The sequence below is a fragment of the Tyto alba genome, unplaced genomic scaffold (assembly GCF_018691265.1).
Source record: "Tyto alba isolate M040663 unplaced genomic scaffold, T.alba_DEE_v4.0 Super-Scaffold_8, whole genome shotgun sequence".
NCBI lineage: Eukaryota > Metazoa > Chordata > Aves > Strigiformes > Tytonidae > Tyto > Tyto alba.
The window spans coordinates 10,391,680-10,419,397 of record NW_024881329.1 but is presented as its reverse complement, the minus strand read 5'-3'; the positions used below and the strand labels follow the sequence as shown (position 1 = coordinate 10,419,397).

At 42.0% G+C, this 27,718-nt stretch overlaps 1 protein-coding gene across 7 annotated transcripts in view; it reads right to left on the bottom strand.

Moving 5' to 3' along the window:
- The window catches only part of TEAD1 (TEA domain transcription factor 1), a 162,336-nt gene that overhangs the window by 83,181 nt on the left and 51,437 nt on the right, over nucleotides 1-27,718 (bottom strand). For 5 of the 7 annotated variants that reach the window (XM_033006797.2, XM_033006799.2, XM_033006798.2 and 2 more), the window contains exon 2: nucleotides 25,073-25,326. In XM_033006797.2, the coding sequence (XP_032862688.1) occupies nucleotides 25,073-25,220 (148 nt within the window). In that variant the 5' untranslated portion in view covers nucleotides 25,221-25,326. Of the gene's footprint in view, nucleotides 1-25,072; nucleotides 25,327-27,718 lie in introns of those variants that run through there. The other 2 variants (XM_033006794.2, XM_033006795.2) reach the window with 1 other exon arrangement.

The following is a 27,718-nucleotide window of genomic DNA, read 5'->3' as shown; positions in this document are numbered from 1 at the left end:
TTCAGGCCAGGGACCACCTACTGAGTGCATGTTTCTACAGTCTCTGGAACAAGGCTTCCATTTTTGCTGGTTCTCCCTAGGCAAGACCATAATAAATATGATTATTTTAACAATAACACACATTAATAATCATTAATGCATTGCTTGAATTTTCCTTTGAAATGCCGTCTGTGCTCTCCTCCCTCTCAGCAGTTCAATCACTGGCTGAACTTTCCTCAGTTAACTTGAAGTGCCATAGGTAAGATTTTTTTCCATTATCAGCACTTTTAATCTTTGAGTAATTTGAAGCAAATACATCTTTCTCTGTGATTGCAAATGAGCCCAGCTGTTGGGGGTTTTCTTTGTGGTTTTTTGTTTTTGTTTGGGGTTTGGTTTGGGTTTTTGGTTTTTTTTTTTTTTTTTTTACTTCTCTGAACTTTTAAGTTATTTTTTCTAACAGCAACCTGTCCTGGCAGCAGTAGTGCAGACATGACATAATGCTGGCTGTTAATGGCTTCCTAACCCCGACTGTCAGCTCTCTCCATTTCGATGAGTGCTCTCAGACCCTCTTGTGCCCACCAACCTCCCTGTGCTCCAGGGCTGGGCCGAGATCACAGCTCTGCATAAGCCAACCATCTCCTTTCAAAGCCTGAGCCTTCCTGGACTCAGAAATGGAGCTCTGCCTCATTTAAGTGCACCAGGCTGGCTGCTCTTTCATCGGCATCTTTAAGTTCCCAGGGCTGTGGGAGGCCACACCATTCTCAGCTTTCCAGCATGTCGCTGTGGGAGCGGGTCCGGGCCAGCAGCACTGCTGAGTGTGTGGGGGTGCTGGGGGGGCGCCGGGGACAGCTGCCTGGCGCTGAGCGATCACCTTTCTGGGCGGGCATCCACCGGCCAGAAAAATCTGCGTAAATGTTATGAACTTCACTGGCATGCTGAAGGAAGGAGAGTCAACCAACGCCACCCTGGCCCTGAAAATAACCCCGGCTCCCAGGGCTGCTGGTTGGCTTCCAGGTCCTGCATGCCCGCGAAAGAGCACAGCAGTGTCACGGGGCTGGCCGGGGCTGCCCACGCTGGGCTGCACTCGCAGGGCACGAGGCTCTGCTGTGCCCATCCATGCCAGAGGCCAGCTGTAAGGAGAAAAGTCTGCTCCCCACGCGGAGAAAAAAAAAATTCAGCATTTCGGCTGGCTGTTTAGGTTTTAATGAGCTATCTGCCTTACACAAAGAATTCCTCTCATCTTACTCCACATCAAACATGATTATTTATAGGAGTGGTACGTATGACAGAGGGACCGAGGGGCCCCATCACGGACCAAAACCCCACTGTGCTAAGCACTGTACAAATACAGAGCAAAGAGATGATCCTTTCCCCAAAGAGCTTACATCTAAGCATAAAATGGAAAAATCTCATTATTGACAGATTAATGACAATCTGTCAGAGCAACCATTCCTATTAGGATTGTCTTGTGCAAAAAAATAGTGCAGGACCCTTATAATTAGCCAAGGATAGCTAATCTGATGCAAAAATTTAACAGTTAAAATTAAGGACTCACCTCCATGGTAATATTACATTAAAAATGCTCAGTGTGATATGAGCACACAGAAACATGTCAAAGAGAACATGTAGATGAGTAATTCCCAGGGAAGAGGCCAGAGACTGGATTTCTTTTGTGAACTTGATAAAAATCATGTAACATATATGTCCTTAGAACTGGTGTTTTTACATAACATCTGTGGATTTTCCTGTCAGCCCAGTTTACTGAGCTAGTTTTAATACTAATGCTACAAAAATAAATCAATCACAGGCTATGGGTTGGGGGTTTTTTTGCATATTAGTGCTACCTTACATGTATTTGTGAAAAGATTCTCCACAAATTAGTGCTTCTTTTGTTTGATCATCTATAATTCAGTTATTAAGTATTGGCCAAACACAGTGTTAAACTTCCTGAGTCACAGAGCTTTCATAATTACAAGAAGTTAGCATGGAAAAGGTCGTAAGTATTTATTCTGCATGTACAAATTGCATCCACACACAGGGCTTGCAACAGCCTAAGGACAATTTCACACTACTCTCGTTCAGTCTCACAGTTGCCATCTGAGATGGAGAAGCCTTTTGATATTCAATACAGTATTTGACAGTGTTGGCACTTAGATGATATCTAAGTATATGTCAAGAAACACAACTAGAAGGAGCTTGAGAAAAAAAGATTTTACATCCTCATGTGGTGTAAACGAGCACGCACTCGTGCATGCCAGTGAAAATCATGCTGATTTACACAATGTGAGCATCTGGCTCTTTTCCAAGGGTAAGGACTTACCACCCAAGGGCAAGAACCAGCCCATGACGTTATTTCACGTGGGCACATGATTTTCCCTGCATTATTATTGGGTAACTCCTATGTAACTTGTCCCACCCTCAGGAAGGAAAGATTCTGACCTCAACTTCAAATTAAATTATTCAGACCAAAATTACCTTGGCCATAAAATGCTCGGGCCCCCAGCCAGGGCCCAAAGCACTATCATTGTACCATCAATGTCTAACTTGAGCATTAGGACTTCTGAATTTTCACACATTCATTGTGAGTAGTCTTGCTATTTACTCCTGTTATATGATCACCAGGATACACATGGTCTTGAGGTCTACTCCTGAAGTCCCGACATTAAAAACCACCCCTTTCACCCAAAATTCAGTTTCAGTACTGCATTAAGCCCTTCACTACAGACATGTAAAAGGTGTCTAAAATCAAACATCACACCAGCAAGCAAATTCTTTTGTACTGAAATGTAAAATATATGAATTTTCAGTAGTTTAATAAAAACAAGGCAATCATTCTGAAGTACTTGCTGATCAATAAGATGAAATGACTGTGCTAAATATGAGAAGAGCAAGCTTTAAATTAACTGAAAGCATATGACAGAACACAAACGGGGTAATTCTACTTCTCTAAAAATTAAGATTTGTCAAATTTTTAAGTGACAGCCATTGGTACTTAAAGAAATCCATTTGTGGCTTATGCACTGCCTTAAGAAACTTGCAAAGCTGAAGGAGAAGCTGTTCCAGATTTCATACAGTTAATGTATTATACCAGAAAATTCCTATTTTTGATGTTTTTCATTGACACACACAGATATACATTATGCTATTTGAAAAAAAATGGCAGCTTTGTCTGTACTTAATAACTACAACGCGTGGGTAAGAAAGAGCTGAAGTATAAAACCCTAAGGACAAGGCTTCATTGTGAGCATTAAATAATTATTACAATGCAAAATTAGGCAGAGTAATATCTCTGTTTTACTTCAAGCTATGTGAGGTCTGATCCAGAGCTGAATTCACTGTCAACTCTAGTTACAATGGCATTTCATGCTGTATTTTTTGCTTATAATTAAAGGGGTAAAATCCATTTTATTTTTTAACAAACCAGTTTCATTTATTAAATCCAGTTTCTGATAATAATTGGTTTTAGACTTCAAACTTGCCATAGTTTTATCTGTAAGTGTATCTGAATTTGTTTCTTCTTATGTAAAAAGATCTTTACCATAAGAAATTGACAACGCAGGGGAGAAACAGGGGGGTTTTAGTCTGTTTTCCCCCAAAAGTGACAGATATTACTAAGAATTAATAATTTTGAGAGGAAAATAATGTTGTTTTAACTACCATTATAATTTTTACACAATAGTAGATGTAACATAGGGTCTTGTGCTATACTTTCAAATAACGCCTATATTTAAATTCAGTTAGCTTCCGTATTTGCCAGACGGAACTTGGTACATAAATTCTCCTTGGTAGAGGAGATGTGGAAATGATTGATAAAAAATGCTGCGTTAAAGTGAATGTTAGCATTAAGAAACTTGTTACATACCTAGCTGATTATTATTTATATTAAGTGACACCCTCTATTTCAAATCCAAGAGCAGAACCTCGCTGTGCTAGATAAAAAAATGAATAAATAAATGAATAAATACACTGCAGCAGGTCCAACTGGCAGGGCCAGCAGGGCTAATTGCCTCCCACTTCTGCCACAGCTATAGAACAAAAAAGCTCACACCCAAAACAAGGCAAAAAAAATCCTGTCGCAGTCTGTCATGTGTGGCCTGCCACCCAAAACCTGTATTGAAGGGTCTTTCCCCTCCTGCAGCACAGGTCTTTTCCTTGAGGAGAGGAAACATTTTTTTTTTTCTGAAGCGTATGCAGATCCAAACCGATGACAGCTGAAATATATGTCATTCTAATGGGTTCTGTCATAACTGGGCAAAACACAGCAATCTTAGAAAGCATTTATCAAAGATATGGCAGGGCTTTCAAATTATGCTGCCTTTCAACCCACTGCTTAATAAAAATGTGCGAAGTGATAGAACACTTTACCTCGTCAACATCACTAGCAGCAATAGACTTATTTTCCTTGGGAGCAGCTATTCAAAAGTAACTTGACTGAACTTCAAAGTCATAATTATAGAAACTACAGGTGAGGAATTAAAAAATAATAAAAAAAAAACAACACCTGTGTGACAAAGTAATTATATAAACCGGTTATCTTTAAAACAAACATTTAAGTTCTAATAAAGTTGCTTGCTTTCCGTTCCCAAGATGAGCAAAAATTCCCTTGTTCGTGTCAGTCCTTCTGCAGGTCCCACGACAGAGGAGTCTGGCCTGAGCAAGGGCTGCAGCACGGGCTCCTGATGCCGCGGCTACACTGAGGCCTTTGAAAGGCGATTCAGCTGAACTGACTCTCTCGAGCTATCTGCTCTACTCGGTGTTTCTTACACACTACTGTAATATAAATAAGAGTAAAGAATATATTACTGTAAGTTTTTCAAAAGCTTGCTATGAGGACCACCCCTTATGCCCACAGAAGCCAAGCGAATTTTTTGAATTGATGCAAGCTGGGTCAGGAAGAGTCAGAGAAGCTCACATCCCACTGAAGACACTGATGAGTTTCCACTATCTCAGCTACAAAAACAAGCCCTCATCTTGTGTCACTCTTCAAGCACACACCAAGCATCACTTGGTTTTCACACAGACACAAGAAACCTCTTTCAAAGTCCACAGATTTCAGTGAAACCAGGAGCTCACCAACAGTGTTTAATTTTGATAGACTCTGTTCAGCAAAGCATTCAAGAACATGTCTAGCATTAGTTCCTTGGAAGTTTTCTGGCTGTTTTTTGGGATGTGAAGCATCCTCAGCTACAACCCTGCACATAGCAGTTATTTGTAAAGCTTTGGTTACATTGGTGGCACAGCAACTCACTGTGAGCATCTGTGACAGGCAGGTCCTTCTTAGTTCTTGCCTCTTTATGGATTTAGAGGTCTAGATTTAAGCTGTTCAGTTTTGTGTATTTTGCCTTTTGGGTCTGAATCTGGCTGTTATCACAAATCTTCACCGTGACTTGAAATGTTAAGAAATTCAGCGCATAAAAAATCTTTTTATATCTTAGGCTTTATGTATGAAGGACTTAACCACTTACAATACACTTATGTTTCCTTACCTAGTAACTTTGTGCATTATGGACGTATTTCCCTCTGTCTGTTTAGTACCAACCTAGAGTCAAGAACCCTAACACGAAATTTCCACTGCTTAAGCTTCAAATACTTTACATTTCTCTCATGGCCAATTCACTCTCTCTCTTCGACTTACAGCATAGAAACAGAGCCAAAATCCAAATTCACCTCAGTTTCTGAAATTTCCTTCCCCAATTCCCTATTTCTTTATTTCTACAGCAGATTTTGTCAGTTTGTTCCTATGTTCCACACCTGACAAAGCAGCCATTCCTGTTTAACCCACCCTGACTGCTTCTGTTAAAGCCCTGCCACCCAAACTCTGCAAGCCTTTGCCCTCATTGCTCCTCACTGGTTACAGGGGAGATGTGACCCATCAGCTGTTGCAGGGCTTTCTGCAGGAGCTGATGTACCAAACTGCCCAGCATGGATGTCCTACCATGGAAAGAGGTGACCTACCTGCTGCCATGGGTATGGCAGAAGGCTGAAGAGGACAGCTTTGCTCTGAAAGGGCAGAAACTTCCCTTTAAGCACCCTTCCAGAAAACTGTTGTGAAGGATAAAATCCCACTGATGACCCAGAAATCTGTGAAGCTACCCATGCCATGGAGAACTCGGGTACTTAAACAGGTATCAGTATTACACGTTTTAACTGGACTGGTACTAAATGATATACATCCTTGCTCTGTTTCTACACATAGGCTTGCATTTTCCTCTAAGTGGGCCACCAGAGCAGGAAGCCCAGATACAAAAACTGTGTCTCTCCCTGGGCTTTCGTTTCTCCCTCGGGGTACCAGCCCCTCCTGTCTCAGGCTCACCACACTCACAGACCTGGGGATTTGCTTTTTCTCTCCGCAGACCACCGCAGTTCAGCCTCCACCACAGTTTTAGTATCTTGGATTATGAATCAAGAGGGCAATGCCATAAAATAAACTCACCAGTCACATGCCTCTTCCTTGCTGATTTCTCCCAGAGCTTCTGATAAAATCCATTATGTTAAAACACGCACAAAGTGGTCATGCGCATCCAGACACACATGCACGCACACCCAGATTTATTAGGCATAGTGGCTTTACATTTAAGGTAGTATATCAGAGCCCTGAACAGAATTTTTTAACTCCTATATTAAACAACTATTCCTTTGGCAAGAAATGAATTTGAGCTTCCATTTTCAACAAGTTACTGATTTTGTATGGGTTCTCTGGGGGTATTCAAGCTCAACCATGCATGGCACAGGCGTTCAGCCCCCGTTTTCTGAAGGGACCTCGGCAGAGCAGCAACTACCCTGACAACAGGATCACTGGGCAAATTGTGCAGTGGGCTGGGTTTTCTCATGCATGCAGCACCCTCATATCCACAACCCTAATTTGGAAGGAATGCCACTAAAAATAACCCATGACCTCAGTTCAACCTTCCGTGGCCACACAGTTTTGCCTGAGAGTGGCCTTTTACTTATATTCATTATGTGAAATAAAATAACCACCCTGACAATTTTCAGTACAACGTGAAATCCTGGCTTGTGACATCCCAAAACAGAACAGTAAGAATATATGTAAAAAACTCCTTATCAGCACTCTCCCAACTACAGTGGCTATGGGTCAGATATTTCATGATGCAGTTTCCCAGAGGAGCTGGTTTTCAGGCCAGAATCTCACCTCATCTGTGCTGAAGAAGCTCCAGTGGAGCTGCACCAGCAAATCTGGCTTTTTATGTGTAACCTGCTATCACATTTTTGTCCAAAGATTTTTGTTCTGTATTTTAGCATCATTCTTCTTAACAACCTGCAAGACAATTTTCTTCAAAGAAAGCTCTTATTAGACTTTGTATCTATGACCTTAGGTTATCTTTTATAGTTTAACTACACAAGCTTAGAAATCAAATTTTGCCTGTAGTGGCCAGCCCATCAAGTCATTCGATTGTCCAGTATAACTTCCAATTTTTACGAGCAATTTGACAATTGTGAGTATTCCACACTGCATGTTATGAAGGCTAGTGCTGCAAAAATAATGAGTCCTGGAATTACACACAGGACTGCAAGTGTACTCATTTAACCATGAATTTTCAGGTAACTTAGATGTTTTGATAACAGGCATACTATAGGCCAACCTGTCATATTACTCTTATCACAAAAATGTCACGTGCCTGTCTCCTAGCTTGCACACATGACAACTCTCAGACTCCCATCAAGCCTTCCCTAATTCAAAGGATACATAAGCAAAATACATTATTTTTAATGGATGGTTTCAAAAATAGCAGAGCCCTCCAGCCACTAAATAGTGCTCTCAAGTAATTTACTAAGGTTTACAATTTATTAATAGGGGATATATGAATCTTCCTTGATGGGAAAGATAGAAGAAACCTGGGCCAACTTGGCCTGCTAGAGGCACAGAGCTGGACTATGCTCCTGGTGCCTTTTGTCACTAGTGGGTGAGGAAAGGGGTGTCTGGCCTTCCCCCCTCGGTCCCGCATGGCAAAGGCCCCTTGCTTGGCTATCCTGGAGTTGAACTCTGGTGCAGGCTGAAAAGCTACAACCCGCAGCTGCCTGCTCCAACCCCTTGCTGAGGGTTAGGGCACTTGTCAGCAGCTCCTGACAAGAGGACTGGACACAGCAGGTCTTGTGCACGTCTGCTGCTGAGACAATAACTTCCCGAGGGCAAGGGTGGTCTGTGAGGCAGGAGGGGGCAGCGACGGCAGGAATGGCTGGGCATGAGTCACCGCGGCAGGGCAGCAAGCCCCCATTCCTGCTGGGAACTGGGGAGGAGGCACCTTGCCCCAGCTGCCAGGACAGGGTGCCCAGGTGCCAGAGCTCTTGGCAGCAATGATGCTGTGGCTGGCAGCATCATAAATAACATAAATCATAACAGATCCTAAATCACATGATTTATGGAATGTGAAGAATTTTTGAAACATCATGTGATTATATAGGAAATAATAAAATCAATCACAAATAAATATAAAAAATTAAGAAGGTAGCCACCCAGCTCTGGCAGGCCAGAAAGTAGTCTGGCCTGACCGTACCCACGTCATGATGGCTGGCTGTCCTGCATCACCAGACACAATTTCTCTCCCACTTTCTCCTCCTTCACGTACTGGGTAAATCTCTGCGTGCCCCAGTGGGTGGGAGTGGAGGCAGGCTGGCCATGCATAGCTCAGCGCCCATCCTAGAAATGTGACTTCACAACTGTCTGCATGGCCCAAGTTTAGCAACCTGTAACAATATCTCAAATCCCTCTCACTTCTGTATTTAAAGTTAGCTTTACTTCTTACTGCTTTTATTTCTGCAGTTAATCTGCAGCTCGGAGCCAGTGAACTCTGAAGCCTTACAATATGCTATAGTATAGGGTTAACCTGCACTATCTCTTTAAATTACATGGATGGTTAATTCAAAGCAAAATGAGCAGGTACAGAAAAGCCAGCCTGAAAGCAGATTGTAAACACTGTATTGCTTTCAGCAAGTTCAATTCACTTCCAATTCTGATCTGATATTTTTATAGATTTAATGAATCTATCAGGTTGATACCATGCAACTGGGCAAGTGAGCAGTCAGCTTTGTTGTTCAGGCTTTGTTTTATGTTTCCAATTAGAAACAAAAAAAAAACCCAAGCAATTAATGGGAAACATTAAAATGTAAGAATGCAACAGCTTTTAAACATACGGGAGCTTTCATCTGAGCAAGAATTTTCCCTGGAAAAGATTGAGGTGAGCTCACAACTTTCAATCAAAGATCTCTCTATTTCTTAAAAACTTAGTTGACGCTGGTTAAGGTTATCACATAATAGGTGAATTTATACAACTTTAGAGAGTAGCTTTACTGGAATGAATTATTGATGTCTTACTTTCATAAGTGAATGACTTGCAAAAACCAGCATACAGTACATTTCACAGCTGCAAGCTCTGAAGACTTATTGCAGCTCTGGGAAAGCGAGCTGAATTCTTCCTCTGAATTGCACATCAACAAAAACAAGACTGTAAAGGATACAGTTACTTTGGAATCAGATCAGTCTTTAAAATAAAAACAATTTCTGTACCTGAACCCCAGTGATAATTTATGTGGCCTTATAACTGTTTTCCCTGTTTTCAGATGTTTTTCTCTTTGCCGCTAATTGACAGAAGCTGAACATCTATTTCAGTGGAGCTCTGCCAGTTTATACAAGCTGAGGATGTGGCCCATATTTTTAAAAAGGGAGGTCCTTTCCACTGCTTTGACATCCGCCAAGCTCTACTCTAAGCTAATTAAATAATGTCAAGTTCCAGCAGGCGTTTTCAAGCCATTAGAGTTTTCCATTTCTGGACCCCTAAAGGTACCTAGAAAGTCTGGCGTCAGGAGAACTGAGCCATAGATTCAAAGGTGCTGACAATGCTAAACGCCTTTTTAAATGTCAGAAAATATCCTGACAGTTTGGTCACTCTCTGTGGTTTCCATCCAAAGTGAGTTTGTGTAAGACCTGTGAATGTGAGCAAACAATCTTACACACTTGGGGTTACTGCCTTCAAGTATCTGTTGTTTCAACTGTGTCAGTCACTAAGTTGGATAGGACGGGAAACAAACCCTGTGCAATGCCCCATGGTAGATTGAAGGGTGCAGACAGCTCGCTCCTGATAAACAGCAAGGCTATTTATCATGTTGAATTGTTCTCCCCTTCAGCAGCCCTCACATTGCCAACCTTGCCCACCCTTTGGTCCCGCACCTCCATAAGCTGCTCGACCCACTGCCTCTTCCCACCCCCAGCCTTCCAGCTTCCCCACAGCGCCCTACGGCAGCCACGCTGGCAGAGGCATGAGCAGCAACTGCCCGCTGGGAAAAAGAAAAGCATCTTACTTATCTTCTACTCTACAGTTACAAGTGTAATAAACATTGAATATCTCAGAGATATCTAAATGAACAGTTACTCCATGTAACCATGGATTTCCTATCATTTGTAGCATTTTCTTTCCCTCTTTGCTATTCATATGATAAACCCACTTATGCTACTGGTCTTAAAACAGACTGTAAACAGCCGGAGCAGAGATTGTCTCATCTTGTGTGCACAAGACCTACTACAATGAAGCCTTTATCCTGCCTGCAGACTTTCAGCACTGCTATAATTCAAATAGTACTAATAATGATAGTGAATGTAGAATACTATGAGTGAGACATTAACATGAACAGAGAATAACCCTCTATCAACCAGAAGCTCTATAGGAATAATGGAGTACACCAGCAATACTGGCAGGGTTTGCACGCATCCTGCTTTTTATCCTGCAAGAGCCCAAAACACCTTCTCAAATCTATGGAAAGACTGTTTCAAACACATCATAGTGAATGAAGCCTTTTTATCAAGATGCAGCAGTCCCACATGTCATTTGGGGCTAAAAAGGAGAATGACCTTTGCCAATTGAAACTGTCACTGGAAAAGGGAAGGGAGGCCAGTGCATACTGGCATGGCTGAACAACAAGCTCTGGCTTCTGGTCTGCCTAGGATAAAGTGAGAATTACCCCATCCTAAATCAGCCTCTCAGCCATTGTACTGCCCTTTAGGAAACAAAACAAAACAAAACAAATCCCCAACAAAACAAGCATTAATAAGCAAAATGTCCAGCAAACAAGAAAACGGTACTTCTCACAGAGCCTCTCATGCCAGGAGCATCCTGGTTTCAGGACATAATCAGACATAAATGTCCGATTAAGACACCAGTAAGATTTCATTGTCATTTCAATGACACGTTCACACCTTCGAGTAAGTCTCTATAGAGGTGTGTACATATGTGAGCACACCTCTGTATAAACTTCAAACATGATTTGAGAATGTCATCCTACACCAACAAAGTCATATTAGTACAAATCTATGCCTATTGTAACTACATCATGAGTACATGGCAGATATTTTTAACACCATTTTAATGGCTGATATAAATAAGCCTAAATCACCAATGTACTTTGATTTATATAACCACAATAGCTCTTCTCCTTCCCTTCCTAATTATCATATGGAAGCAACACTCACAGATTTCCCTTGAAACAACGCTAATGTAAAGGAAAATGAATAGGACTACAATGTTCAACACAGCTGACTGGTGTACAGCAACATCCTCTTAATGAACAAGCTGGAGCTGCCTGAAATGGCCCAAGTTTGGAGGGAGGCAAGTTTCCTCAAGGACCTGGATGAAGGGCTGTGCCTGCAAGGCTCATGGGCTTGAGAGTGTTACAGGCAAAGGAACGCTGCATGAGGTAGGCTGCAAGACGCTGTAAAAAAGGCCCAGAAGTAAAGTAGTATTTCAAAATGCACAGTATTCCTGGCAAGTCACATGCTTTAAAACTGGATGTAAATCATTACAAACTTCAACTTTTGTTTCCACAGAACTTTTTTAATGTTTTTGCTTTCACACACAGGACCCTGTTCAGCATCTTGCTGCCATGGTGTTTTTCTATCTTGACAATTCACTTCCGTGAGCAGGCATGCAGCCAACTCAAATGAGACTCAACGCAGTGAAAAGCCCTTCAGGTAAACAGTGTGATAAGCTAAACTGCAAAAACGAGACAATGTTTTTGGACTATGAGGCAGTTGCTATGGAGACGGTTGCTAATTAACTGCATTCAGCCAAGAGAACAAAGGGTTTAAGGGCAGACAGGACTCTGTATCTTAGAGTGAGCAATGCATAACGTCTTATGCAATCTGCACATCTATCATATCTGGAATACCTGAGCCTTTGCTTAGGTTGCAAAATACCTCAAGAAATTACAACAGGGTAGTTTATTCCTTTAAATTCAAACTAAATTTTAGGCAATTAATGATCTATCAGTATTTAAAAAAAAAAAAAAAACAAGATCCATACTTAGAAGTCACAGGTATCATGAATCAATGCATCAAGCCAGGACTGTATTAAACATAGAAATTATTTATGTTCATTCAGAGTTACTGCTTTCACAGTTCCAGGTTTGTGTGGCAAGGTTTTGGTGGGGGGGTAAGGGTACCTACAGAGGTGGCTTCTGTGAGAAGCTGCTAGAAGCTTCCCCCATGTCTGACAGAGCCAATGCAGCTGGCTCCAAGACGGACCCACCGCTGGTCAAGGCTGAGCCCATCAGTGACAGTGGCAGCGCCTCTGGGATAACATATTTAGCAAGGGGGGGAAAAACTATGCAACAGCATCTGCAGCTGGAGAGAGGAGTGAGACTATGTGAGAGAAGCAACTCTGCAGCCACCAAGGTCAGCGAAGGAGGAGGGGGAGGAGGTGCTCCAGGAGCCCGAGCAGAGATTCCCCTGCAGCCTGTGGTGAAGCCCATGGTGAGGCAGGCTGTGCCCTGCAGCCCCTGGAGGTCCACGGTGGAGCAGATCTCCACCTGCATCCACACTGGAGCAGGGGGATGTGCCCGGAGGAGGCTGTGACCCTGTGGAGAGCCCGCACTGGAGCAGGCTCCTGGCAGGACCCGTGGCCCCGTGGAGAGAGGAGCCCACGCTGGAGCAGGTTTGCTGGCAGGACTTGTGATCCCACTGGGGACCCACGCTGGAGCAGTTCGTGAAGAACTGCAGCCCGTGGGAAGGACCCACATTGGAGAAGTTCATGGACGACTGTCTCCCGTGGGAGAGACCCCACGCTGGAGCAGGGAAAGAGTGTGAGGAGTCCTTACCCTGAGGAGGAAAGAGCAGCAGAGACAACGTGTGATGAACTGACCACAGCCCCCATTCCCCGTCCCCCTGCGCTGCTGGAGGGGAGGAGGTAGAGAAAACTGGGAATGAAGTTGAGCCCAAGAAGAAGGGAGGGGTGGGGGGAAGGTGGTTTAAGATTTGGTTTTATTTCTCATTATCCTGCTCTGATTTGATTGGTAATAAACTAAACTAATTTCCCCAAGTTGAGCCTGTTTTGCCTGTGATGGTAATTGGTGAGTGATCTCTCCTCGTCCTTATCTCAACCCACAAGCCTTTTGTTAGTTTTTCTCTCCCCTGTCCAGTTGAGGAGGGGGAGTGATAGAGGCATCTGATGTCCAGCCAGGGTCAAACCAGCACACACAGCTAATAAAAATGCCATTGAAAATTTACTTCTAAGACAATATAATGTACGTAATCTATTATACTCTCTTGCATCTTAAATATTATTAGCTTACAATACTTGGAAAGCTTATAATAATTAATTCTTCAATTCCTTCCTAAGCAAAGTTATTAGAGATATATGTTGGACCTAAATACTGTATTTACATTAAAATGGGCTATTCTGAAGAGACACTGAATTACATTAAAGGACTTGTATTTCCAGATAGCTACGTATTATGACTCTTTATTATGTCTATAATGCACTGTAGGCTTACAGTACTCTAGAAAAATCATAAACTTGTCAGAAGTGACATAAATCCCAGACCAGCGTAGTTCCAGCTGATGGAGTCCCTGTGTGTTACTGGGGAAACTGCCCATGTCCACAGCAGCCCCCTGCAAACCCAAGGGCCAGGGCAGTGGCCAAGACCTGATGAGTCTCATTGGTGCACGAGAGCTGCATGGACTGTGCTCAGGCCAGACCAGGCACCGCCGTACGGTAGAGGGACAGATTCTAACTCACTTTTCAGATGAAGACTTCAAAAGTAGACCTTTTTTCCCAAGTGAAAGCTGAGAAAACCAAGAAAGAGCCAGCTGCTTATCAGAAAGCCCCTTCCATTAGAGATGAAAACCCAATGGATAAAATGCATCTGTCCTAACACAAGATTTCTTTAGGTCTGGATAAATAAGGCAAGATTTTTCCTTTTTAAGTCATTAAATACATGATTTAAATAAAACCAAAACAGGGATTATCTTTTTTTAATGATTTAGATACTGTTAGGATTTAAAGGGTCACAATCAATTTTGAAGTTAAGTCCTTACTAAGGGGAATGGGATGAGTTCACACCTCATATGAGGGTATTACTTCAGCAAAGCTTGCTGCACACTGAACAAGCAGTACATTAATTTACTACACAAAGGCCTAAAGTTTGAGGGGTTTTTGACATTTTAAGTTATGAGGCATCTGCAAACAGGTCCTAAATCTGAATTGCACATGGATTTTCCACACCAGCCAATTCAGATTGCCCCTAGACATCCCCTCCAGCATTAATCACTCACCCACACTACCGTAGTTCATATTTCTTTTGCAGAAACAGAGGTCTGCAAGATTCTTAAACTCTTGCCTAGAAAATAGAAATTATTACTTATGTGGCAAACTAAGTTTTAAACATAAGGGACCCAATTCTGCCTTCAGTTACACTGCCATAAATCTCTAACAACTCCATTAGATTTATAACAGTGTAACTGAGGAGGAAATTGAGCCCAAGATATTTTCTAAATCAGTATTTAAATAGCAGAATTTTAGCTTGGCACCGAGTAAAGACCTCTTAGATTACGTCTTTGGATAAGGCTACATACATTTTTGTTCCTTGAATAATGATGTTACAAACAAATTAAATCATTTTATTTTCACCAGCCTGTATATTACTCTGTGGAAGGACCACATCATCTCATGGAGCATCAACATGGGGCTAAATATTGCCTTACTTTCCCATCCACTTTCTCTTCTCCTTATAAATGTTAGACTCTATAGCTGTCCATTATTTGTATGTGGTATATAGCACCTCAAGGACCTTTTCTTGTTTGGTTTCAGAGAACTACTATATTAAACAAATGTCTAATAATAATAAAATGGCATTTAGCCAACTTCCTTATTAGAGGTGTGCAAGGCATCCTGTGGTCACATTATGCAGAGATTGTACTTTTCAGAAGATGCAGCCTGCTCTCCCAGCGCACAGGATGTGGTGCAGGAAACATGGGTTTGCCACAGTAGCCCTAAGCTCCCCAAGTGTCACTGGATAAACTGTGAAAGGGGCCCCCTCAGCATTAAAGCATAGATGCACTGGGGGGAAGAGGATTCAATTCCCAGCTCTGCTATAAAACTCTTGATGACATCAGACAAGTTATTTTTTCTCTCTAGACTTCTTTTCTTCATCAGGGTAAAGGCAGCTTGTAAAACTTCCTGTCTCATAATTTTTAATAGAAGTGTTTTTTTCATGGCTATTTTACCTCATTTTTAACTTTGCTCAGTATTTCCAGTTCTAATGCATCTTTCCTATTATTTCCCACTTTGCTAACCTCATACGCCAGAGTCCATGCCCCTCCGGTTCTGTGCGTGTCATACTTGCAGAGGTCAGTGGGAGGCTGTAACTTGGGACAACTGCTACCAAATGGAGTCTGAGAGAGATCAGTAGCCTTTGGGGCAGCCTTTTCTGAACTGTCCCACCTGCTAATGACACTCCGCTGGCAACCCAGCTATCTAGCTCCAATAGCCTTCTTTCACTGCCTCGCAGGATGGAAAATTCTGCGGGTGGCTCCTCCATACACTATCCCTTACAATAATTCTCCTCAGCACTTTCACAACCTCTGGTGATTAGACCTTCTATAGCTAAAAATACACCACACATTCTAAATATGTAACAGACAATATATGCCTGCATACCTCACCTATCTAAATATATGCCTACATACCTATCTAATAACTAGTACAAATATGAAACCTAGTGTTTCTTTGCAGATAGCTCTCACAGTAGCTTGCATTCAGTCACCAAAGCAAAGAAGGAAGGTCCCAGCCAGAGTTAGCCAATTTGTTGTGTGTAGATCTCCTTGTTGAGATGCCTTAAATACATTTACATTGGCTGGAAGGGAACACATTATATTCACACACACACGCACACATATTTGCACATTGATGGGTGTGCATATATATATGTAGCTATCAGTAAGCACTTATTTCATCATTAATTGTACTGAAAGGTTAACGGCTGACAGTCTATCCAAGGAAGAACTAAACAAATGAAAATGCAATTATTGTTCAAAGATTTAAGTGCTGAAGTTACCACATCACATGAAGGCACTTGTTACAATTTTTCAAAGACTACTTTCACTATGGAAAATTATTTTACTGCTTATCTACATTTGTTAACAATACCCATAAAAACTAGAAAGCCTTATGTCCCTGACCACCTGGAACTGGAACCGTTTGGGTTAACATTTTATTTTCCCAATGTCTAAGAAAGTAGTGTTACCTGTTAGTTTAGGGGTAAAACTGATGCTGAATCCAAGTAGCTGAAGATGCTTTTTTCATCTGTGTTCCTTACCTGCATTGCTATCATGAGATAAAAAACAATTTAAACTATTATTTCTATTTAAGTAATGTTTTTATTTTCCAAGCTAACCAAACACCAGTTGAAGTTAAGGTCTAAGTAAGCAAAAGTGAAGCAGCTCCAGGCAAATAAGCTTGAAATGTTTTAGCTTTGCTGCAATGATTAGGCATCCTGAAAAAGCATTTTGTTCCTTATCTGCAAATGTAGTATAATCTACCTCACCTACTTCCACACCGATTACTGGAATATGCTCCCTGTCACCCACAGGCATATATTCTGTGCTGCTGTCCCCAAAAGTATCAGACATCAAGTCTGATACTGTTGCCTACAGATAAACTAAGATTCAGCCCAAGCCAAATCCATTGCTGCCTGTTGGGTTCCCTGTCTATTCCCTCCAAGGAGGGCAACTAAACAAGGAATTGGGATGATGATCTGATCTTTTTTGATGGCTCATACACACTGCTCCCTTACAAAGGCAGGCCAGATTTTGTGCTAACTCTAATTCTGTGCCCAGTTCCTAAATTCTATCAGATTGTGTGGATGCAAGGCAGCCCAATCTCTGGATCTCTTTTTTTTTTTTTTTTTTTTTTTTTTTTTTTCTCCTTTTTCTTGCTTTTTTTTAAACAAGACAGAAAGGAGATCTCAATGAAAGCATGAAATCTGTCTGCATCCAGGAAAATCCTCAGGAGGCTTGACCTAGTTGGAGATGGCTGTTGTAGGAAGGCTGTAATTAAGCAGTTGCAATAGTGATGCACACCAGAGAATGTGCGTGTTGACCACAATTTCTATTAACACTGCTTATTTGAGTCCTCTGTAGGTAAAATTGTAATGGTGTTTGACATCCCAGCAGCTCCCACAGTGTGCAATGCTTTCTCAGGGTTTCAATTTCCTCATGAATTTGGGATGAATTGTTGTCCCTTTTACAATAGGTCTAACAAGCCATGCTACTTCCCTATGCTTAAAAGAGCATTCATGAGATGGAATTAGCACATTTATGTTCATCTCTATTCTCCTTCCCCAATTTGTATTACTTTTGCTTACAAAAACATGCCCTTTCATTGTCCAATGTAAAAATTTTAGTATGCCTAGTACAAAAACAAACAAGCTTCAGAGGAGCCTTTTTCTATTCGCTAAACTGTTACTTCTACTGAATGTCTGTAAAATGTTAATCCATTAAGTGTCCAATTCCTTAAACTATATGGTCAGACTAAAATCCTCTGGAAGCCCAGACTCTGAAGTATTTCTCTCTGATGTTCCAGACCAAGTGTCCCACATTAAATTGTTTGTAGGAAAGGAAAATATTCATACAATGGTATGACTACTACTTCTCAAGGGCATCAGAAAAAAAAATCCTGCATGCATCTGTGAGGAAATCCCTGTAAGACACAGTTAAGATACATATTAATTTTGAATAGCATGGCCCTCGGGGAATTGTGTAAGACTCGTGTCACAACAACCACAGTATTTACTCTCCAACAGTTAGCCCAGGCTCACTCCTATGAGGTGTGGGCTGGGATATAAGCCTACTTCTCGGGAGATCACGCCCCCAGAAAACCAAAGATGCTGTAAAAAGTTATTTGTGCTGCCAGTGCTCCTTGTACCCTGTAGTGTTATGTGTAACCACACCGACACTGAGCAAATCCATTAGGGGAGAGGGAGAACATTAGGATGAAGTTTCCCTCCCGACGTGGTTCAGATGCTTGGTTTTCACCACTCATCTCACTGGCCTCAGCTCCACCTGGCTTGAGCAGGCGGCTAGGAGTCTCCAATTCCAGCAGCTCTTGGATGCTGGCGTGAGCCATGGTGATGGTGCTGACTGTGGTGGTGGTGCTGGCTGCTGCTGTTGGTTAAGGGGTCAATTTTTGGTCAATTTTTTTTCTGTTACTGGTCATCTAAGATGCTCTCTGTACTGTCCAAGTCTCTCTCTATAAAACAGCAGTTTCTCTTTTCTTACTTCTTCTGCTTCCGTAAGGATGCCCAGAACAGAGGTGTCTAACATGAAGATAACTCATCTTCCACATCTACACGGGGATACGGTCAGTGGGCTGCTGTTATGATTGTGTGAGATAATCCAGCTGGTATCTGAAGTGGGCAAGAAATGAGACACTTCTACCACCATCTCACACTGGTCTCATGAAGAGGAATCCAAACCTGACAGCCTATCATAACCCCCAAGAGCATGTGGGCCTTACTTGTCAAACTCAAATTGTCTGACCCAGAAAGTGTTCACCCTAACATGCTTCTAGGAGGGATCCCAATTCTGCAAGGAATGAGATCAAATAAGTAAGTACATTTTCTTTTATGCTATCTACATGCAATTTTCAATTATCTTGAGCTCTCAGTACTGCACAACCAATAACACATTACATTGACCTGACCAAGGCTGTTTTAACTACCTCCTGGTGCAACAACCCTGTTTCTTAAGGCTGCAAAACTATGCTTTCTGCAATTACAGGATCACAAGTTCATCTTGTGAAATCAGTGCTGGAAGAAAAATTAGTTAATATAAATCATACTAGACAATCCCCTAAACATATCCTGGATGTCCTAGTGAGGTTGCATCACTTCAGTGCTCTCATGCTAACATGCGTCATTTCTAAACAAGGGTTTTACTAAAGGAACAATATCGTGAAGGAAAAACATCCCCTCACTCTGTTTAGTATAGCAATTCGAATAGTACTAGCCATTAAATGGCTCTTAAAGTGGTCAAATGCCTGATCTGAATCTGCCCTTGTAGCTTCCACTTAGTTCAAGGCAGGAAATAATGTTGCTAGTAACTCCTCTGTACAAGGGTATCTACTAAACACTGGAAGATGTGGGCAGCAGCCATACAGTTTACTTGACATTGTTTCCCACAAACAGGCTATAATCAACTTTCTGCGAGTTGTTCTTCGTATGAATGACTGAAGAGAACTTATTTAGTAGAGAGAGGACAAAAACCAAAGTGCTAAAAAGCGCTTCCAAAGGATATCCCGCTCTTTTTGAGGGATAATTTTTCAGCAAAACTTTCTAGTATGACTGCCCATTTCCTTTAGAATACATCAGTCTCCTGATCCAACACAGCCAAATGGAATACTTGATCACTGTGCCATGTATGACCTTACACAACATTACTCACAGTTTCAGATGTGGTGCTTCCCACTGCCTGCTCCCCAGATAGCAGCTGATATCCTTATCATGCACAACTCTTACATTCCCACTCAGATTTTCTCTTGAGTATAGCAGCTTATGGCAGAGGGGAAAAAAGCCCAAAGATTCTCTATCTTGTGAAGACTGCCACTTTATCCCAAACCATTGACAATTTACTCTTGAAAGCCCAAAGAGAAAGATTAAATCCTTTCCCCCGTAGATCAGAAATCCTCAACACCAAGTAAGACCAATATCCTTAATTTCTAATGACAGCAGTGCCTATTGCTCACCTCACAAAATCAGATTGCCTTCTTGCAAGCACAGCATGGTGATGTTGCAAGAACATCACCAGATTGCAAAAATGTTTATAGGGAGATTTGTTCATAATCTGAGTAATTTAAGTAGTAACTTTTCAAGCAGACACTGTATCTTTGGACCTTTGTTTTCTTCACTTTTAACTGATTGCTCAGCACACGCTTGCAGGCTGCCTTCATACATGCGTTGTGTGCCATGACGTAATACAGTGAGCAATCACAGGATTGCAAGAATGTTTCTAGACAGATTTGTTTACAATCTAAGAAACCCAAATAGTAACTTTCATAATAGGAGTCCTATCTCTAGTGCATTTTGTGTATGTTGCTGTGAGACCAAAAAGAAAAAATAAAAAAAATACAAGAGCGTATCTTTGTACAATGATTGCAATAACAGATGAATAAACATGCAACCTGATACTTCACATCTGGTATTTCATCACTCCAAATACCCTATTCGCATTCAAATATATTTAATACTGTGGAAACTTTATAAGGTAGTCATGTCTTTATAGAGGCAGTAACTTGCATGGAACTTTTAAAATTAAAAGCAATAGTAAAAATAATTTGTAACATGTTCCTGTATTCTTCATAAATCTAGGTACCTTGCAGTTTCCTACTAGAAACCTAGAAAGACCCCTAATAATAGCAGTTAGCTGCAGAATCACACAAGCCTATAGAATCAGGTTTATTTTGCTGATGTACTAGTTCAAAGTTCAATTTTAATATTAAATTTATACAAGGTGCTTTGGAAATGAAGACTATTATTACTCATCATGCAAAAATTCTATCATCTGAGCAGAAATTTTTATAAAACTATCATTTTCCTTTCCTGTCATGGTAATGTAGGCCAGGAGATTTTATGCATGACCTAATAAACACATACAACAGTTTTGAAAGGCTGCTATGCACTTTCTCATGTTAATTAGTACTCATTCTTCTCTGTAAAACAACTAAACACACTACAAAACTTCCCCCAATGCAAATCACGATGACTAATTTAATTCATAATTGAATAGCTGTTTACAGGTCTCAAAAATTCAGATCAAGTTATTTTCTTGTCTTTAAGGCAAAAGTCACCATTGCTACCTAGAGGCTAAATTAGCAACACTGATAGTACCTTGTCTTCAGGCTTTATTACACTTGCTAGCAACTTACGTTACTTTGGTATTGTCCCTAGAGCTGCACTAAAGCTATGTCTTGCTATAGCTAAACTTCAAAAAAAAAGATGAAAACATGCACACAGGGCCAAATCCATTCCCGTGGTAACTCCAATGACTTCACTGTTACACCAGGGATAAAAGTAGGGCTGCATTTCACAGCAGCTTTCATTCTTGTAATCTTTTCCAAAACATTCTCCCAGGAGCAAAGACAAGCACAGGCAAATATTCTGCCAATAAGTGAGTTCACAGGAATTGCTACAAGTAACTAAACTGTCAGCAGTAAAAGACCAACAATTGGAACAAAGTACAAACACAGGACAGCCAATGCCCTCTAATGGGCTAGAGTTTCACTATGTGCTAGATAAACAACAACACAGAAATTCATCGGAATTGATCCCTGACTGGGGAGGCAAATTATAGGGTGTGTCCCACTTCATATTAGTGGATGATACTTATGTTTTATTAATACTTCTTTTGAAACAGTACAGATGAAAAAAATTCTTACCAATACCTTGCAAGACAAATGAAAATGGGTCTGTCCTCCATGGGCTATGCTCAACTGCTTCCACAAAGAGTGTGAGCATTGATTTACAGATGTGTTCCTCTACCCCCCTTCAAACTTATATTTATTCCCTCCTCACCTATTTTTAATTTTATTTACTACTAGTCAATACTATACTAGAAGTAAAACCAAAACTCTAAGACCATCACAACCACAAGCACAGAGGAAGGGGAAAATAGGAGTGACAGATAGTGTTTTCCTGCAGAAACCTTATCACCGGTCCCCTGGCCTTACAGCGTACTCCCTTTCTCTCAAGAATTTCCAAACTACAGTTTCTGGAATTTGCTCCTCTGAACCAAAAAAAAAAAAAAAAAGGGTCTTTGCTTCTTATCCAGACATTTCCTACACTTCCTATAAATTTAAAAACAGGAGTTTCATTAAGTTTTTATTTAGTTTTCTGAGGGTTTATTCAAGGACCCATAACCCTGTACTGGTGGCAGGGTCAGTGGCAGCCTGAAATGATCTTGGTCTTGCACCGGTCACAACTTTGTCATAGCCTGAGGATGCCCCAGGGCCAAAAAAAAAGTCAAGACATCCCCTTTCCCCTCCCCAGGCACAGGGCCTTGCAACCCTTTTCTGTGGGGGCAGGATTGTCCTCGGGTGCCATAAGTTATTTTTTTGGGAAGGCAAGGGGAGAGGAACACTGCCCTCCCCTTCCCTCCTTCGTCCAAGATCACAGCTGTAGAGGAACAGCTGAAGCGATTCAGGCTGCCCAGGGAGGTCACAGATGTCCCTTGGTACCACTGGGGTGGCTCAGCCGGCGTGAGCCACACTGCTGCTGCTCGGGTGGCACCGCGGCCAGGCACCTCTCAGCCACCCATCCCGCACACCCCCAGATTTCCAGCTCCCCAGTCCTGCTCAAACAATCCTCCAAGTCCTCCCGAGCTAACCAACAGGGAGCCTGTACACAGCTCTCTTAGAAACGCCGCTTTTGAGGGCAATTTTAGACCACCACAAAGAACAGCAAAGAAGCTCTGGCTTCTGCTTACATGAATGTTGCAAAGCTCTCATTAAATCAAAGGCAGAGACTTAAAATATTTCTTCAAGCAAAATCTCTGCTCTCTCAAAGTCTCTCTCCAAAGATAAAAAAGTACAATTGCTTAACTTAATCCACACAGAGTGATCATTATATTGGCCTCTGTAAAGATCATATTTGTTCTAGTGCCTATATCTAAAGGTAATTTCAGTTAGAAAATGAAATGGTGCTCTCTTGACCTTTTGTCTTACATGGTTCATGAATTACTGACACATTACAATATCCCCCAACACTATGGAAGCTTAGAGATATTGCAATGTCTCTCTTGTAAGTGAAATAAACTTGGTATGCCACTAAAAGGCATTAAATTATTTTCATTATGCCACACAGAATCTAAAACACTTACACTGTTTTGATTTCAAAATCCTTGGAGAACGATTATGCTCTCAGGGCCATAAGACTCTATTAGAAAGTCCTCAGAAACCTAGCATGGTTTCAATAAATCCTCAAACACTACAAAGCAGTTACTCAGCTTGAAGAATGAAAACATGAGTTCATCCACTGCAAAGTCAGGATGTAAATTCTGCTCATACAGCACCCTGTACTTCCCAACACATTTTTTTTCTTCCCAATCAGGGCAACGCTTTAAGGCGAGTTTTCAGCATCAAACAGGCATACCTCCTCTCTTGATTGAAAATAAACAATATTTGATTTAGGATGAGCATAAACATATGAGATGTGCATATGTGCTTATGGTATGACTAGCCAGAAGTATTAATCAGCAATTCCGTGCATATAAATAGTTTTATATGTATATAATTAAACAAATGTTAACATCAGGGATTAGAGAACCATTAAATTAAATCAGTGCTTGTTGAAATGAATGGATAAATATGTTAATTTCCTTAATTTATACAACAACACAAATAATGCTTCAAAACACCAAAAATCAGAATTCAGGGGTGGTTACTGTAGTTGTAGGGATCCCAATTAAAGAAAATGCAGCCCCCCCCTTATTTTGGCTGGTGAGGCTGTTCAAGCCTAAATAGAGCTTTTGAGCATAAATACACAATAAGCTTATCTGTATATGCATGCTTATGTCCTCCTAGAAAGAGCATAACCTTCTAATTAAGTAAATCATTGCCCCGTTCCAAAGGAAAGTAACACCACTGAAATGCTATCAAAACAAGCAGAAACGGGTGAGAAGGAGGACAAGAGAAATTATATTTCCCTGGGCAGGGAGAGAAGGGGAGGGGTTGGGCGGAAGAGAGAAGGAAAAAAAGGGCAAACACCCAGGCAGGAAACCGGGGCCCGGCAACTTTCTGCCAAGGGCAGCCGGGATGTTTCACCACGACTCCTTTTCCAGACGCGGCGTTTCGCGCGGCCGCCGGGGTCACATGGCAGCTGCGAGGGGGCCGGGGGGCCGGGCCCGCCGCCGGCAGCAGCAGCAGCAGCAGCAGCTTCCCCGTTTCCGTGACCTCCCCCGGCGGGGGGGCGCGGGGGCACAGCTGGTGGCAGCTGCAGCACCATCTGCTCGGGCCGCCGCGCCCCCGAGCCGGGCCGGGCCGGGCCGGGCCGGGCCGGGCCAACCCCGGAGCTCCCGGGCCGCCCCGGTAGCGGTGAGGCCGCCCGCCGCCCCCGGGAGCGGGGGCTTCGCCGCCCGCAGTGAGAAGTTTGCAAAACGAGAAGAAAAAATATAAAATAAAATTTAAAAAGGGAGGGGATGGAGCTCGGACGAGAGCGGTGAAGTGCGGCTAGTGCGTGCGGGGTCAGTATCCCTCCGCAGAGCGGGTATTTATGGAATGCTGTCAGCACGTCACCTGATTTATAGCAGTTTGCAGGGAGGGAAGGGAAAAATAAAAAATAAAAAGAAAGGCACAAAAGCACCCCTAACTTGCCTCTTCCATCAAGAGGCTTCTGAATGCAATCAAAACTTTATCACTTTGCAATTTAATATTGCATATTGAGCCACATGATCACACAGACTGTATCTCCCATTTCCCTTTGCCATTATTGAAAAGTAGAGAAAAATGCGTTTGTTTTTTTTTATGCTCAAGGACTAACACATTTAAGATTCTTTTAAATATTCCCATTCAGTCACAGCATAGCATTCATGAAAGACACAATCCTGCATCAGTATCACTTCCTAGTGCCAGTGGTGAAGGGACTGTCGTGGACAATCCTGAGCAGTGCATCAGCCCAGCTGAGCTCCTTCAACTTCACAGATTTCTTCAAGATTTATTCTAAAAGTACCCAAATCAGAGCCAGGGCTTTTGTGTAAAAATAAACTGGGCTTCCAGTTCTCACTGGGACAATTATTTCCAAAGGCTAAATGTGTACCACTTACCATACATTTTGCCTTCATCTGATAAGATGATTTTCCTCCTCCCACATGGTGGATAGATAGCTAGAGCCTCCTGAAAGCTCTGTTCAATGTCAGGGCTCCAGACACCTTCTGCATCATTGTCAATAGGTTTATCTGCAGAATCACTCATTCTTTCAATATCTTCGGCAGGACTCTCGCTGCCGCTCCAGCTGCTGGGCTCAATGGTGATGGCTGGGGTCTCCAAGCCTAAGCCTGGAGTCTTAAAGGAAATAAACCTACAAAAGAAACAAACAAACAACCCCAAAAGGCATTAAAGACATGAAACTGCAGGCAAACATTTCTGTCTACTTCTGCTGCTAAGTTAACAGCAGCTGAGCAGTAACAGCAGTAACACGAGCATGGGAAGCACCCAGGAAAAGTAAAAAATTAATAACCATTCTACCCCCAAATCTGCAGAGGTGGAACAATAAGGTTGATCAGAGGGGTAACTCTTTACCACACTTTCATTGTGCAATTATGTGAAGGAAAAGAACATCAGGTGATTTTTCACAGGTAGTCAAAGTGGGTCTTAATACTGGGGAAAACTCTGCAGCACATGACACATTTCACCTGGCTGAAGACTGGGAACCCTTAAAATAACAAGCCAGAGCCTCAGGTGGGGCTAAATCAGCATATTTCCACTGACTGGAAGGGGAGCACACCAATTTATACCACAGCGACCATGAGGGCTTAAAGCCACTTAAACCTAAAAACAAAAAGCAAAACCTATTGTTCACATTCATCCGGATGTCAGTGGAGTAAATGAAATTACACTAGCAGTGACACAGCTCAGTGTGATTAACTGGAAAAGGCTGTATTTTTAGATCTTACCCAAATAAATAATACAATCAGAATCTGAGCTACATACAAACCAAAATCTTTATAATACCAGAGAAAGAAATTACAAGAAAAGATATATACTTTGCCTGTTTTAAAAGGTCTCTGTCAGAGAACCATAGCAGAACAAAAATTACAAGCTTCAAGTTGCTGAATCAATTTAATAAGAAATAATTTAATATAGCTGCACCTGCTCACACCACCAGAGCTGCAGATCTGTCAGTGTTCCTTTTATATTTTTGAGAGAAATACAACTCTGCTATAAAGACTTGCTCCAGGCAAAAAAGCTGCTATACCAGACCAAATTCACCTCTGGTGTAATTCTTTGGGAAGTCAGTGAAATAACACCAGGAACAGATTTGGCTCAACATGTCTAGGCATAATACAGTTTTATTTTGAAAAACGAAGAAGTTTGGTGACTCTAACTGATCTAAGTGGATGGGAGTGTTCAAACATGCATGCATGAGCTGCACACGCACTTAAAAACCCAGTTAGTTGGCTGAGCACTAAAAACCCCCTAAACTATCACATTTTTATTCTTCGGGGGGGATGAAAGCAGGCCCTTTCTGCACACAGAACAGAGGGGCTTCTGCACACCTCCGTCCTCACGCCGATATGCCTCTCAGCAGCGTCTCAGTTCGTCATACAACAACAGGTGAAGAGTGGCAGAACAGCATTCACCCCGTGGAGAAGGAAGGGGAGCCTGTATATTGGAGGCCGTGACAGCTCTGACAAAACACCTTTGGGCTGGATAACTCCCTGAAAGAAGAAATATTTACAGCAACCCTCACCCAAACTAACCAATCAACCAATCACTAGAGATAACCAAAACCTGATAGTCCGGTCCCTTGGAGGCTACAGTCCCTTGCAAAAAATCAGAGCTGAAACTGAGGAAACTGGGAGTAGTCTCTCAGTCTCACTAACCAACATTACCGGTCTGACGTCCAAAGTATGGGGTATTTCCACGTCTCCAGGCTCTAACAGGAGCTTGGAGGAATGAGTACATGTGAAATGGACTCCCAAGAACTTTATTTTCCTTACTTGCATGTCTGTCTCTATAAAGAGGCATTTCTTAACTTTGCATTAGTTTGAACATTTCAGCACAGCTCACGGAAATGTTACTGCCTACCCACCACTAATCTCAAGGCTAATCGGTGTCCTGAATGCCTTTTAATAACTGATAATGAGGGTGCAGATGGATTCGCAGGGAACCACACACAAATGATAAGTGGGTGGGAAGTCTGGCCAAATACACCACCTACTGTCTGGGAAATCCAAAATGTACAAAATTTTTACAGTCTCATCACAAAAAGGGAGATGCAAACATTTGTAAAATAGTGAAACACCCATCCTTCATAATTCTTAGAAGGCTGAAGGTTTGATTCAACCCTTGCAAGTTTTGAACCTTGTAGATAAGATTTAGCCAAAGCATAAACCCAGCAATACCAGGAAAGAACTGACAAAAACAATCATGTCCACTTAAGCCTTCAAATACAGGGGGAATTTTAGGTAAACGAGAGGTAATTGAATGTTGACTGGGATAATTAGGGGGGTCTCAGTTTTACTGCCACAGCGCAGAAAGAAACGGTTACTGGAGATTTTATTGGCCTCACGTGATCGAGTCCATGGTTTAGCATTTCACCAGAAGACAGCACCGAGCGCGACTGTTTTCTGGGTCAGTTCTTCAGAGGTGACTCAGGGAGGAAATCCTTCCCCTGCCCGATGACGGCATGCAATGCACAGCACTGCCACGGGCATCTTTCCCTCAGCCCAACCACCCTCTGCTTACAA